At 35.4% G+C, this 15,562-nt stretch overlaps 1 protein-coding gene across 7 annotated transcripts in view; it reads right to left on the reverse strand.

Annotated features, from left to right (window-relative positions):
- The window catches only part of KLHL5 (kelch like family member 5), a 75,256-nt gene that overhangs the window by 28,656 nt on the left and 31,038 nt on the right, over positions 1–15,562 (reverse strand). For all 7 annotated transcript variants that reach the window (XR_009540362.1, XM_060148346.1, XM_060148344.1 and 4 more), the window contains 4 exons: positions 14,506–14,688; positions 11,547–11,683; positions 10,814–11,010; positions 738–950 (listed from right to left, as the gene is read on the reverse strand). Coding sequence is in view for 6 of the 7 variants with exons in the window: in XM_060148344.1 (XP_060004327.1) it covers positions 738–950; positions 10,814–11,010; positions 11,547–11,683; positions 14,506–14,688 (730 nt within the window). In the remaining variant the exon portion in view is untranslated. The remainder of the gene's footprint in view (positions 1–737; positions 951–10,813; positions 11,011–11,546; positions 11,684–14,505; positions 14,689–15,562) is intronic.

Below are 15,562 nucleotides of genomic sequence, written 5' to 3' on the forward strand. Positions count from 1 at the left end.
AATTAATCTAAATTTTCTGGTTCCTAGAGTCCAGTGTTTCTTTCATTAGCAGCTTTATTAATTCTTCAGTTGCTAGGATAGGTCTGCAGTTGCTAGGATAGGTCTGCAGCTGAGTCAAATAAAATTACTAACCTCAAAGCAACAATGTTACTTAATGGATGCAATTTAGATAGTCAGACCTTCTGGGTTGAAAACAAACAGAATTTTATTTTTGCTACTTTTCACCTTAACATTTCATAGGAATATATATAAAATAACCATATTGAATAGAATAAATAAGCTCATATTAATGTAATTAATAGATAAGCTCATATTAATGTAATTAGCATAAAGTGAATACAGTAGTCCCTCAGTATTCTGGGGACACGGGGTTGGTTCCAGGATTTGTGTGGATATAACATTTCACCTCAAATATGTAGTATTTGCAGATAACATCTACACAGTCTCCTGTATACTTTAAATCATCTCTGGATTACCTACAATACCAAATACAATGCAAATGCTATGTAAATAGTTGTAAATGCAACGTAAATGTTATGTAATAGTTGCTGGTACAGGACAGCTTCAAGTTTTGCATTTTGGAATTTTCTGGAATTTTTTAAAAAATATTTTCAATCTACACTTCGCTGAAATTGAGATGCAGAGCCCACAGATGTGGAAGGCTGACTACTCAAAGTTGCAGCAATTACTGTTGTTGAAATTATGACATTGATTTTAAATAATCAAAAATAGTTTACCTGTGGCGCAAGGAGAGGTAGCCTAATATAAGCCAAAAGTTTACTGAGATCTTTCCGTCTCTCTTCCAAATCATGACGGACCCAAGTAAGAAGTGCATTCAATATCGTCTCCTCACTAGGAATGTTCATGTCATCACTGGCCAAGAGCTTTGCAATTTCACTGGCTGGTAATAACACAAATTCCTGGTTTCGAATTACTTCCATGAAATGTTCCTAGAGGGAAAAAGAGCATATAATTGATATTGTTTCTTCTGTCCATCACAGTTTAAAAGAAACTAAACATTTTTTAATTAGATGCCAAACACAGTTTATACTTCAGCCCTTCCTTACAATGTATTATTGCCTGCAAGGGAAAAAACACAGCAGAAAATAACATTTAAACTGTAATTATGTTGTTAAAATTCTTATTTCTATGTAAGTAGAATTAAAGCTTTGTATCATTTATCACAATTAAAAAATAAATTTGGGACTTTTAGGCATTGCTTTGCTCAAGTTAGGAAATAGTTTTGGCAAGTCTTTCAAAGGAAGATAGAAAAAATGACATAGACACTTTGTATGATTAACATCAAAAGTGAGTTTAGATTTGTGGTGCAGAAGATTTTGGCCAAGAGGGGAGTGAAATACCTGGGTGAGAATGAAGTTATTTCTCTTACCCAGAAATGGCCTCTAGGGTGGCTAAATTTCCCAAGACCATTCTGAACCACGGAAGTCTTCTCAGACTGCCTGGGAAGAGAATGTGTCCTTAGAGCTATCCATGAGCCAAACTGGCCTTTAAAAGTATTTTAATATTATTTATAAGACCACCAAGGATTTTAGGTCTGATTTGAAAACTTTAATCTCTTCTTACCTGATTTATGTACAAAGTTCTTTTGGTCTCATAGGAAAAACAGCCAAAACAAAAATGTTGACCTACAGTACACTGGGACTCCAGAGCCTTAGACTGAAGATGACTCAGTTCTGGCTACATTCTAGAATCAGCCTCTTTATAATTTGAAATGGAAGATAAAAATGCCCTTAGATAACTTTTACTAGGCTATTATGCTAAACAATCTAAAGAGAAGAGAAATAGTCTTCTGTTGTAAAAGGTTACAAGTCTTAATGCATGGGCTGCTTACACAGTTATAATACAAACGCAAATGCTACAAGTATTGTCCCTTAATGTTTTTCTTATGCTTCTTAACGTACTATGGCTGTCTCAGCATACAGTTTTAATAAAAAAAGCTAAGGCTGTTTAAATCAGAGCTATTTAAAAATAGCTCAAGATATTTAAATTAGAGCTAGAGATAAGGACTATCAACAATTATCTTCTATATTAAGATGAGAATTGTATTTTCCATATAGCATCCAGTAACCCAAGTTAGGTACTGATCTAAGATATATCTTGGGTTGACATTTCACTCCTTTCCAAGAAATTCTTAAGAGGAAAACCATACATGAATAATTAACTACATTCAATTGCCTCAATTCATCATGATTTGTTAAAGATGCCCAAATGAATCTGTTTTAATATAACTGATTATCATTTTTCAGAAATATATTTTAATAAAACCTCAGGGCTGGAATGGCTTCAAGCAAATTGTACTACTCAATTGTATACCGACATTATAAAATGATTTGGTAACACACAGCAAGAGCTATAAAAATGCTGAAGCTCTCAACTCGTAGTTATACCACAAGTAGTTTAATCCTTAGTAAATAATTCACAAGAGGGGGAAGAAAAAGCTGATGCTTCTCTAATGGTGCTTCTTTGTATTATTATTTATAATAGTAAAAAAATGGGAAATAGCCTAAATGTCCAGCTCTAGGGGGTTGTAACTCAATTGGCTATTATTCAGGCATTAACAATTTTAGGGACAAAGACCACATAGATAAATGGAAAGATATTTATTATATAATGTTAGATGAGATTCTGAAGAAATCAAAATAATATACATTTCTAATTGTTCAAAAGTATAGTGTGTAGCACAGTCAACAGTTATACAACACTGAAGTAACTACTGCCATACTTTCAAATGGAATTAATTGCATTTTATCAATGAGAAAAAGATTATATAAATATTCATTTAATTAATAGTTTATTTGTTGATATATCTGTTTCAGAACAATGCCCATTCCATTCTGGTATAATTTGTATTAAGTGAAAATGGAGTTTTTCAATACCTTATAGAAATACTACTGAACTCAAGCTTAAACACAAAGTGCTTTTCAAAAGTATTAATTTGGTTTTGAAGCAAGTATTTTAGCAAAATTCAATGTTTTTTACAGGTTTTCTAGAACAAGAAACAAAATTTAAAATTGTAAAATCAAATGTTTGTATTTATTTTATCAATCCACAATAACACTCAATATTTGTAATGACATAACCAGTCTTAAGATTTTTTTTGTAGAGGTTACATGATGTCTTCCAGGTCACGTTCAGTGGCAGTCAGAACAAGAACAAAAGTTTCCAGATTTCAGGATTACAAGAAGGAACTTTTCATCCTTTTCTATTTGTATTCGTGCAGGATGAGTGAACATCCCAAGTATGTGCACTATTTGCTAATTGTGACAGTTGATTTCACTCTGTGGCATTGTGCTTACTTCATATTTTAAATCCATTTTACGATACAAACAGCTATCATGCTACCAAACACTTGCTAGCATTATGCTCTTTCCTCCTTTGGAAGGAAATTTCAAGCACATGAAATTACTGAGGGATTTATTTAAATTGAAGACTGAATTTTGCTATACATTTTGATTCAGTTCCCACAGCAACAACTCAAATCACACAACCTGCCTCTAAATTACTTATTGTTATTAGAATTCAATTTCACATCTCTGTTGAAACTGAATAATGTCAATTAATGGCCTTGGGGAGAAAAAAACTACCACAACTAACTGGCTATGAAAATAGCTTTATAAACATCGAGCTAATTTAAATTTAATTTATATCTAAGCCTTAAAGGAGCAACTGTGCCTCTACTGTAAAGAATAGCAATGACCTAAGTGCATACAAATGTTTGCATGTGAATAAAACTCCTTCTTCGGTAAGAGATATTACGTAAATTATGTAATGATTACAAAGGAAAAAAATCCACCTTTATTTTATTTATATTTATCTTATTCAAAAAAATATTTGAACCTGAGCTGTAAAAGTTAAACTAAGAAATCTACAGGGAAGAATAAAGACTGGGGGGGAAGATACTTCAACCACTGGAGGGCAGACAGCAGAAGCAAGAAGAACTACAGTCTTGCAGCCTGTGGAACGAAAACAACATTCACAGAAAAACAGACAAAATGAAAAGGCAGAGGACTATGTACCAGATGAAGGAACAAGAAAAAACCCCAGAAAAACAACTAAAAGAAGTGAAGATAGGCAACCTTCTAGAAAAAGAATTCAGAATAATGATAGTGAAGATGATCCAGGACCTCGGAAAAAGAATGGAGGCAAAGATCGAGAAGATGCAAGAAATGTTTAACAAAGACCTAGAAGAATTAAAGAACAAACACCTAGAAGAATTAAAGAACAAACAAACAGAGATGAACAATATAATAACTGACATGAAAAATACACTAGAAGGAATCAATAGCAGAATAACTGAGGCAGAAGAACAGATAAGTGACCTGGAACACAGAATGGTGGAATTCACTGCCGCAGAACAGAATAAAGAGAAAAGAATGAAAAGAAATGAAGACAGCCTAAGAGACGTCTGGGACAATATTAAATACACCAACATTTGCATTATAGGGGTCCCAGAAGGAGAAGAGAGAGAGAAAGGACCCAAGAAAATATTTGAAGAGATGATAGTTGAAAACTTCCCTAACATGGGAAAGGAAATAGCCACCCAAGTCCAGGAAGTGCAGCGAGTCCCAGGCAGGATAAACCCAAGAAGAAACATGCCAAGACACATAGTAACCAAATTGACAGAAATTAAAGACAAAGAAAAATTATTGAAAGCAGCAAGGGAAAAGCAACAAATAACATACAAGGGAACTCCCATAAGGGTAACAGCTGATTTCTCAGCAGAAACTCTATAAGCCAGAAGGGAGTGGCATGATATACTTAAAGTGATGAAAGGGAAGAACCTACAACCAAGATTACTCTACGCAGCAAGTATCTCATTCGACAGAGAAATCAAAACCTTTACAGACAAGCAAAAGCTAAGAGAGGGCTTCCCTGGTGGTGCAGTGGTTGAGAGTCTGCCTGCTGATGCAGGGGACATGGGTTCATGCCCTGGTCCGGGAAGATCCCACATGCCGTGGAGCAGCTGGGCCCGTGAGCCATGGCCGTTGAGCATGCATGTCCGGAGCCTGTGCTCCTCAACAGGAGATACCACAACAGTGAGAGGCCCATGTACCACAAAAAAAAAAAAAAAAAAAAAAAGCTAAGAGAATTCAGCACCACCAAACCAGCTCTACAACAAATGCTAAAGGAACTTCTCTAAGTGGGAAACACAAGAGAAGAAAAGGACCTACAAAAACAAACCCAAAACAATTAAGAAAATGGTCATAGGAACATACATATAGATAATTACCTTAAATGTGAATGGATTAAATGCTCCAACCAAAAGACACAGGCTTGCTGATTGGATATAAAAAGAGACCCATATATATGCTGTCTACAAGAGACCCACTTCAGACACATACAGACTGAAAGTGAGGGGATGGAAAAAGATATTCTATGCAAATGGAAATCAAAAGAAAGCTGGAGTAGCAATACTCATATCTGATAAAATAGACTTTAAAATAAAGAATGTTACAAGAGACAAGGAAGGACACTACATAATGATCAAGGGATCAATTCAAGAAGAAGATATAACAATTATAAATATATATGCACCCAACATAGGAGCACCTCAATACATAATGCAACTGCTAACAGCTATAAAAGAGGAAACAGACAGTAACACAATAATACTGGGGGACGTTAACACCTCACTTACACCAATGGACAAATCATCCAGACAGAAAACTAATAAGGAAACAAAAGCTTTAAATGACACAACAGACCAGATAGATAAGGTACTTGTAGGACATTCCATCCAAAAACAGCAGATTACACTTTCTTCTCAAGTGCACACGGAACATTCTCTAGGATAGATCACATCTTGGGTCACAAAACAAGCCTCGGTAAATTTAAAAAAACGGAAATCATATCAAGCATCTTTCCCAACCAGAACGCTAGAAGATTAAAAACAAATCACCAGGAAAAAAACGTAAAAAGCACAAACACATGGAAGCTAAACAATACGTTACTAAATAACCAAGAGGTCACTGAAGAAATGAAAGACAAAATCAAAAAATACCTAGAGACAAATGACAAAGAAAACATGACAACCCCAAACCTATGGGATGCAGCAAAAGCAGTTCTAAGACGGAAGTTTACAGCAACACAATCCTACCTCAAAAAAACAAGAAGAATCTCAAATAAACAATCTAACCTTACACCTAAAGGAACTAGAGAAAGAAGAACAAACAAACCCGAAGTTAGTAGAAGGAAAGAAATCATAAAGCTCAGAGCAGAAATAAATGAAATAGAAACAAAGAAAACAACAGCAAAGATCAATAAAACTAAAAGCTGGTTCTTTAAGATAAACAAAATTGATAAACCTTTAGCCAGACTCATCAAGAAAAAGAGAGAGGGGACTCAAATCAACAAAATTAGAAGTGAAAAAGGAGAGGTTACAATGGACACCACAGAAATACAAAGCATCCTAAGAGATTACTACATGCAACTCTATGCCAATAAAATGGAAAACCTGGAAGAAATGGACAAATTCTTAGAAAGGTACAAACTTCCAAGACTGAACCAGGAAGAAACAGAAAATGTGAACAGACCAATCACAAGTAATGAAATTGAAACTGTGATTAAAAATCTTCCAACAAACAAAAGTCCAGGACCAGATGGCTTCACAGGTGAATTCTATCAAACATTCAGAGAAGAGCTAACACCTATCCTTCTCAAACTCTTCCAAAAAATTGCAGAGGAAGGAACACTCCCAAACTCATTCTATGAGGCCACCATCACCCTGATACCAAACCAGGAAAAGATACTACAAAAAAAGAAAATTACAAATATCACTGATGAATATAGATGAAAAATCCTCAACAAAATACTAGCAAACAGTATCCAACAACACATTAAAAGGATCATACACCACGATCAAGTGGGATTTATCCCAGGGATGCAAACATTCTTCAATATATGCAAATCAACCAGTGTGATACACCATATTAACAAGTTGAAGGAGAAAAACCATATGATCATCTCAATAGATGCAGAAAAAGCTTCTGACAAAATTCAACACCGATTTATGATAAAAACTCTTCAGAAAGTGGGCATAGAGGGAACCTACCTCAACATAATAAAGGCCGTATATGACAAACCCACAGTCAACATCATTCTCAGTGGTGAAAAACTGAAACATTTCTTCTAAGATCAGGAAAAAGAAAAGGGTGTCCACTCTCACCACTGTTATTCAACATACTTTTGGTAGTTTTAGCCACGGCAATCAGAGAAGAAAAAGAAATAAAAGGAATCCTAATTGGAAACGAAGTAAAACTGTCACTGCACATGACATGATACTATACATAGATGATCCTAAAGATGCCACCAGAAAACTACTAATCAATGAATTTGGTAAAGTTGCAGGATATGAAACTAATGCACAGAAATCTCTTGCATTCCTATACACTAACAATGAAAGATCAGAAAGAGAAATTAAGGAAACAATCTCATTCACTATTGCAAAAAAAGAATAAAATACCTAGGAATTAACCTATCTAAGGAAGTAAAAACCTGTACTCAGAAAATTACAAGACACTGATGAAAGAAATCAAAGACGACACAAACAGATGGAGAGATACACCATGTTCTTGGTTTGGAAGAATCAATATTGTGAAAATGACTCTACTACCCAAAGCAATCTACAGATTCAATGCAATCCCTATCAAATTACCAATGGAATTTTTTACAGAACTAGAACAAAAAAATTTTTAAATCTGTATGGAGACACAAAAGACCCCAAATAGCCAAAGCAATCTTGAGGGAAAAAAACGGAGCTGGAGGAATCAGACTCCCTGACTTCAGACTATACTACAAAGCTACAGTAATCAAGACAATATGGTACTGGCACAAAAAACAGAAATATAGATCAATGGAACAGGATAGAAAGCCCAGAGATAAACCCATGCACCTATGGTCAACTAATCTGTGACAAAGAAGGCAAGGATATACAATGGAGAAAAGACAGTCTCTTCAATAAGTGGTACTGGGAAATAAGAATGAAATTAGAACACTCCCTAACACCATACACAAAAATAAACTCAAAATGGATTAAAGACCTAAATGTAAGACTGGACACTATAAAACTCTTAGAGAAAAACATAGGAAGAACACTCTTTGACATAATTCACAGCAAGATCTTTTTTGACCCATCTCCTAGAGAAATGGAAATAAAAACAAAAAGAAACAAATGGGACCTAATGAAACTTAAAAGCTTTTGCACAGCAACGGAAACTATAAACAAGACGAAAAGACAACCCTCAGAATGGGAGAAAATATTTGCAAACGAATCAACGGACAATGGATTAATCTCCAAAATATATAAACAGCTCATGCATCTCAATATTAAAAAAACAAACAACCCAATCCAAAAATGGGCAGAAGACCTAAACAGACATTTCTCCAAAGAAGACATACAGATGGCTGAGAGGTACATGAAAAGATGCTCAACATCACTAATTATTAGAGAAATGCAAATCAAAACTACAATGAGGTATCACCTCACACAGGTTAGAATGGGAGTCATCAGAAAATCTACAAACAACAAATGCTGGAGAGGGTGTGGAGAAAAGGGAACACTCTTGCACTTGAAATTTTGGTGGGAATGTAAATTGATACAGACACTATGGAGAACAGTATGGAGGTTCCTTAAAAAACTAAAAAAAGAATTACCATATGACCAAGCTATCCCACTACCAGGCATACATCCTGAGAAAACTATAATTCAAAAAGACACATGTGGGCTTCCCTGGTGGCGCAGTGGTTGAGAGTCTGCCTGCTGATGCAGGGGACACAGGTTTGCGCCCCGGTCCCGGAAGACCCCACATGCCATGGAGCGGCTAGGCCCGTGAGCTGTGGCCGCTGAGCCTGTGCGTCCGGAGCCTGTGCTCCACAACGGGAGAGGCCACAACAGTGAGAGGCCCGCATACCGCAAAAAAAAAAAGACATATGCACCCTAATGTTCATTGCAGCACTATTTACAATAGCCAGGTCATGGAAGCAACCTAAATGCCCATCGACAGACGAATGGATAAAGAAGAAATAGTACATATATACAATGGAATATTACTCAGCCATAAAAAGGAACGAAATTGGGTCATTTGTGGAGACGTGGATGGACCTAGAGACTGTCATACAGAGTGAAGTCAGAAAGAGAAAAACAAATATCATATAGTAACATATATATGTGGAATCTAGAAAAATGGTACAGATGAACTGGTTTGCAAGGCAGAAATAGAGACAGAGATGTAGAGAACAAAAATATGGACACCAGGGAGGGAAAGAGGGTGGTGGTAGGATGAATTAGGAGATTGCGATTGTCATATATACACTAATATGTATAAAATAGATAAGTTATAAGAACCTGCTGTATAAAAAATAAAATTCAAAAAACAACAAACAAAAATTTAAAGAGGGTACCAGTCTCCTTAAAAAAAAAAAAAAAAGGCTTGGCGGGGGGGAATATTTCAAAGGACTTAATTTAAAAGATGTTAAGCTAATATGACGCTAGGTCTGTACAGTACTGCCCTGTCTACACAATCTCTATTTTTTCACTTGAAACACTTTGACATCATAAATAAGAAACATTTCTAAGAAGCGATTACACCACGGGGAGAATAAAGGTTCTGCTTTTGCCTGAGTGCTTTTGCTCACTCACATAGATCACTCTGTTGAACAGAGTAAATCTAAATAATGATGATGATGACATCATTTATTGACTGGGTATACTATGTATCAATCACTGTTTTAAGTGCTAAACTTCTATTAACTCATTTAATCCTCACATTAAGCTCATGAAGTAAGCAGAATTAATCTTCCTCATAGTTACAAATATCTATTCTTATAATTTTTTCCAAATCTCTATTTCTCTAGTAGAAGATTCCTAAAGTACTGTTCAATCCCTTCACCTACAAACCAATTCAATGGAAGGAAGGGGGATGGAAGAGAGGGTAGACAAAAAAATATCTCCTAAATGTTGACTAAATCAGTAACATGGATAATGATATATGTGTATGTGAATGTTCACATTCTTTCTTCTCTCAGAAGCCATATTGCCCTAAATGAAGCATTTAAAGCAAAAATTTCAATCACTGCCCAGGTGTGAAGACCCACGTGTAGTAAGATGGTCGTTCCTTAAAAATCCACACACCTCCGTTCCCCAAATCCTTCTACTATTAAGATGGTGGAGGCTGGTCCCAACAGTATGCCCTCAACATGCCCTTATTTTCTTGCTGTCCTAGATCAATCTATATCCATTATCCTCCAGGCTTCTGAATCACAACCCCCTGTGTTTTACTTTGAGCACATAATTTGCTACAATTAATAAGAACATTTTTCTATGTAGCTAAAGACACTTCTAACGTATAGTCAGATTTATCCTTAATAAAAAGTCTCCCTTTCATCCTCCTATCTTCTGTACTAATACTGCACCAATACACTACAATCACTATCACCAACTTCCAACAGTATGTGGACAATTCTGAAATTCATCCATGTGCTACAAAATAAACTGTCTGGGGGAAATCCTGCTTTAAAAAGCAGCAGATCTGAAAATCTTGAATGGAATAGTCCTAGGCTACCACTCTGCCTCGTACTGGCTATAATAACTTAAGGCTTGACTCATAAATCCAGGAGAAATATTACTTGATGTTTTTTCCTCATAACTCAATGAAAATATGACAAACTACACAGTGAGCCTGAACCTCAAGACATATGGCAGAGCCATGGGAAGACAGCAACATGTAGATAAGCCTGCAACAATAAGGAATAAAGCAAAGAGCATATACCTTCTTGCTTTTCAGAAAATACATACCATAGTATAATTGTGAGCCACTTTATGCAAATCTGTACAACCTTGAGCATCAGCAAAAGAACGGATTCCAAGACAGTTGGATGGGTGAAGCTGTTTCATTAAAAACTTACAGCATGCTTCCACAACCTGTGAAAGCTGAAGAAGGCAAGCTGTAGATAACAGGCACTCAATATTATCTTCTTTTAATTCAAGGCGGCCTTAATGATAAAAAGAAATTCCATTAACTATGGAATTATATTAACTTTAGTTTATAAGGTAATTGGTGTTAACAGTAATAATTCTAAACAAGAGCTCATTACATGCATTCCAGACATAGATGATTTAAGACATTCCAAAAAGAAAAAAAAGTACTAAACATGAAAAAAAACTATTAGCACTTTGTGACTTCTGCTAAAATTTAAAAATTAATAGCTTGTTTCCAGAATTTTTAAAGAATGATTTAATTAGTAATATATCTATTACATATAACTAAAATTTTAAATGCAATAATTAAAAAACATAACTCATCAAATTATTATATTAACATTTAAAAATATCATTCAATAGCTTAATTATGATAACCATTTTAAAGGTTCTAATATAGAGATTTTAACCTATATACATACCACCAGGGGTGGTGATTATAACAGCAGAATTAACTGTTAGCTAAGGCAGGCTTTATTAAAAGCAGAAATCTGAAATCTAATAATACAACTTACATTTAAGAAGTTTTAAATTCAGATTTTCAGATTACCTGTATATGCATACTGAATCAAGGACCATAGTGAGTTCGGTTCTACACCTTCCATTTTTATTTCTTCTTGCCTTGCTTCCCTGACATCATTAGTAAACATGGCAGCAAAATAATCTGAGACAGAAGAGAGCACCAATCTAAGAACATATTAGAAGAAAAGCAACAAATCAGTGACAACATCAAAGCTGATGTTCATTAGTAAATGCTACTGCTTTCTTTTTCCTTATTTTTCTTTTCCTTTTTAAAAAAAATTTTGTTACCCATAGAGAGTGTTTGGTACTGAGAAATGCATTTTAAGTTTGACCAATTGCTTTATGCTCTAGCTCCTTTCTTTGAGTAACAAATTACCATTACTGAAAATTTTCTGCTGACATAAATGATTTACTCATTCACTACTTAAATATCCCTTTTTAACATCCTGAAAAAAAAGCTACAAGCTCACAGCATTAAACTGATGGTAAAAAAAATGGGGGGAAGAATGTAAAGGTTCTTCTTTTTATCACTTTTGAAAATAATCTAAGTTTTGTTTTAATTGTAGAGGTAGTCAATATATGGAAGACATTTGAGACTAGTTTTAGGTTATTTAAAAAAAAAATTTATTTATGTATTTGGCTGCACCAGGTCTTCATTGCCACATGTGGGATCTTCGTTGCGGCATGTGGGATCTTTTAGTTGTTGGCATGCAAACTCTTAGTTGCAGCATGTGGGATCTAGTTCCCTGACCAGGGATCAAACCTAGACCCCCTGCATTGGGAGCACGAGTCTTAGCCACTGGACCACCAGGGAAGTCCCTAGCAGGTTATTTTTAAACTTCATGATCTTTAAATTATTATAGTATATTATAATGCTTGTATTTTGTAATAAAATTATATCATTATCACAATACAAAGCTATACTTTGTATTTTGTTATAATACATTATTATATATTAGGTATGTCTCTGTCCAAATTATTGATAGTCACATATTAAGCAAAAATAGGTTATAAATGTATGTATTTGAAACGTGCATTTTTCATTTGATAATATGTCTTGAAGATATTTTCCATATCAGCACACTTACACAGATTTACTTTATTCATTTGTTAAAGAAGTAGAAATTATGATACAGATAATAGTTGAAGCTCTCTCTATGCTCCTCTCTAATTCCCTTCACCTCTCTCCCCAGGAGGGCACTGCTGAATCCTACGGTTTGCCAAACTGCTCTCCAAAGAGCTGTGCCAGTTTAGTCTAGCACCAGCACTGCGTAAGAGTTAACCTTTCCCCACAATATTGTCGATGTCAAAATTTTGGCCACCTGCAAGGTGTTAAATGGTATCTCATTGTTGTTTTAATTTTCATTCACCTGACTGTTAGTGAGGTTGAAGGTGTTTTCAAATGTTTTTTGGCCATTCAGGTTTCTTCTTCTGAGAACTGCCCATTCATTCAGTTATTCACTGAACAAATAATAATGCACACCTAATAAATACTGGGCACTGTTCTAAATACTTGAGATGTATTAATACCTTCTCTTATGGAGTCTTATATTCTACAGGGAGACAAATACCCAGCAGAAGTAAATTCTATAGTACATCAAAAAGTGATAAGTGCCATGGGGAAAAAAGCAGGGTAAGGGCAAATGGGGAGTGGGTTTAAATAGGTGGTCTCATGGGAAGGTGACACTTCAGAAAAGACTTGAAGGAGGTGCAGGAGTTAGTCACACAGGTATTTGGGAACAGCATTCAGGCAGAGTAGCAGCCCGTGCAAAAATCCAAAGGCAGAAGCGGCATGCCTGCCACATGCAAGAGACCACAAGGGGGTCAGTGTGGTTCAAGCAGAGTGAGAAAGGAGGGCAGAACAGTAAAGAGGTAATGGCAGGCTGGATCACATAAGCCACTGTGAGGAAATGGGCTTTCACACTGTGACATGAGGAGGCACTGGAAAGTTTGATCACAGAAGCAACCAGATCTAAGTTCCATTTTAAAGGATCACTCAGGGAGCTGTGTAGAAAATGGAATATAGGGGGGAAAAGTGCAAACAGGGAGACTAGTTAGGAGTTTCTTGCACTGGTAATCCAGGTGAGATGGTGATGGCTTTCACAAGCATTGCAGGTAAGGTAATGAGTTTTGTTTTGTAAACAGGGAATTTGAGATGCCTGTATGAAATTCAGGTTGGAATATCTTTCTAATAAACCCATGCTCACAACATGGACTTTCTGTCACAATATATAGTAGCATCTCAATAAATATATGCTGAACTGAGTAACTGAAAACTTTAAGACCAAGACCATTTTTTCTAATTTTACTTTCGCTTTGGAGGGTTTAACAAAACTTTTGGGACACAGTATTAATTAGTTTTGAAAGGTATTATAAAAAAAACCTTTGGGATCATAATGGTGATTAACACTGAACAATTAAATATGTAATTATTAGGAGAAAAATAATGAATCGTTATTTATTTAACAGCTTCCATTTCCTTTTCTTACATCAAGAAGTAATACTTCATTTCTGTTAAAGGCTTTTATTCCCTAGCACCACTGCTTTTCATATTTCTTGGAGGCAGGCAAACAGAAGTTGGAATAGATGTGGCTATTTAAAAACTCAACAGTTTTGCCACTCCATTCCACCAGCCTTTTTGTTTCTAAATACTCAAAGCTCTAATTTCTACTGAGCTTACTGAAAGTTATTTAATAGGTAGAATTAGGTGGAATGCTGCTCATAGTAGCTGAAATCTATACCAAACAATACTGATTTCAGGCTGGTATGTTTTGTTTTTATGCTTCTACAGAGGGAAAGTGATCCTTCTGGGGTCATTTAATGTGTAATAATTTCATATGCACTGTCTTCTTTGCAGAAACTCCATGAAATATACCACTTTACCAAAAGAGTCCATTGCATAATCAATTAGAACAAGTTACCTCAATATACATAATTAAAAGATCAAGGAAATATTTCACACATATAGAAATTTAGAAAACAATGACCTGTGAGCTGGAATTCTGCGATCACCAGCAACTAGAATTACATCGCATAACTGTTTGTGTCTCAAATAGTTTTCCATCTTTTTGAATGTTTGTTCAGCATGATTAAGGGCTTGGAAGAATTCATCTGATGAACATGGCTCCATAGTATGGCAGGATGATACTGTCTGACTGCTATTGGAAGTCCTGAAAAGAAAGAAAACACACATTTTGAAAAGTCGCTAACACATTAAAAATATCTTTCCTATTAAGTCCTTTTAAATCCTTCAAATGTAATAGAAGCAACGCTATCAGTCTATATTAATGAATAATCATTCATCATTTTTGCCTTTGAAAATCAAATGATGGCTCAAATCATATGTGTGTCTTGCAAACACTGTGAATGTGATACCTTCTAGTTAATAGCTACATATATTCTTTGCCTATTCCTGAGGTCTCTTCTCTTCTCAATACGACGTCTCTGCTGAAAAAGAGCCAAACTATATTCATATTGATAGTCATAGCTCCAACATTATATTTAAGGGCATAAGAGATCTTTTTTTTTTTTTTTTTTTTTTTTTGCGGTACGCAGGACTCACTGTTGTGGCCTCTCCCGTTGCGGAGCACAGGCTCCGGACGCGCAGGCTCAGCGGCCATGGCTCACGGGCCTAGCCGCTCCGCGGCATGTGGGATCTTCCCGGACCGGGGCGTGAACCCGTGTCCCCTGCATCGGCAGGTGGACTCTCAACCACTGTGCCACCAGGGAAGCCCAAGAGATCATTTTTTGAAGGCAGAAAGGGAATTAAACTCTTTTGGAGATATAAACCCAAGCCATCCTTTATTTAAAAATGGGTTATGTTCACAGTTCATTTATAACTGTTTAGAATACAAAATATATTATAAAATTATAAATGAATTATAAATAATTATAAATTATAAATAATTATTAATAGATCATTATAAATAAATCATTATAAATCATTTGATTCTCTGACTAGTCTTCAATAGCCCAGGTAACCTATAACTTAGATTATAGCTTAAGAGAATTTGATGGCCTAACCCAGGTATCTAAAAATTATTT

The sequence above is a fragment of the Lagenorhynchus albirostris genome, chromosome 4 (assembly GCF_949774975.1).
Source record: "Lagenorhynchus albirostris chromosome 4, mLagAlb1.1, whole genome shotgun sequence".
Lineage (NCBI taxonomy): Eukaryota > Metazoa > Chordata > Mammalia > Artiodactyla > Delphinidae > Lagenorhynchus > Lagenorhynchus albirostris.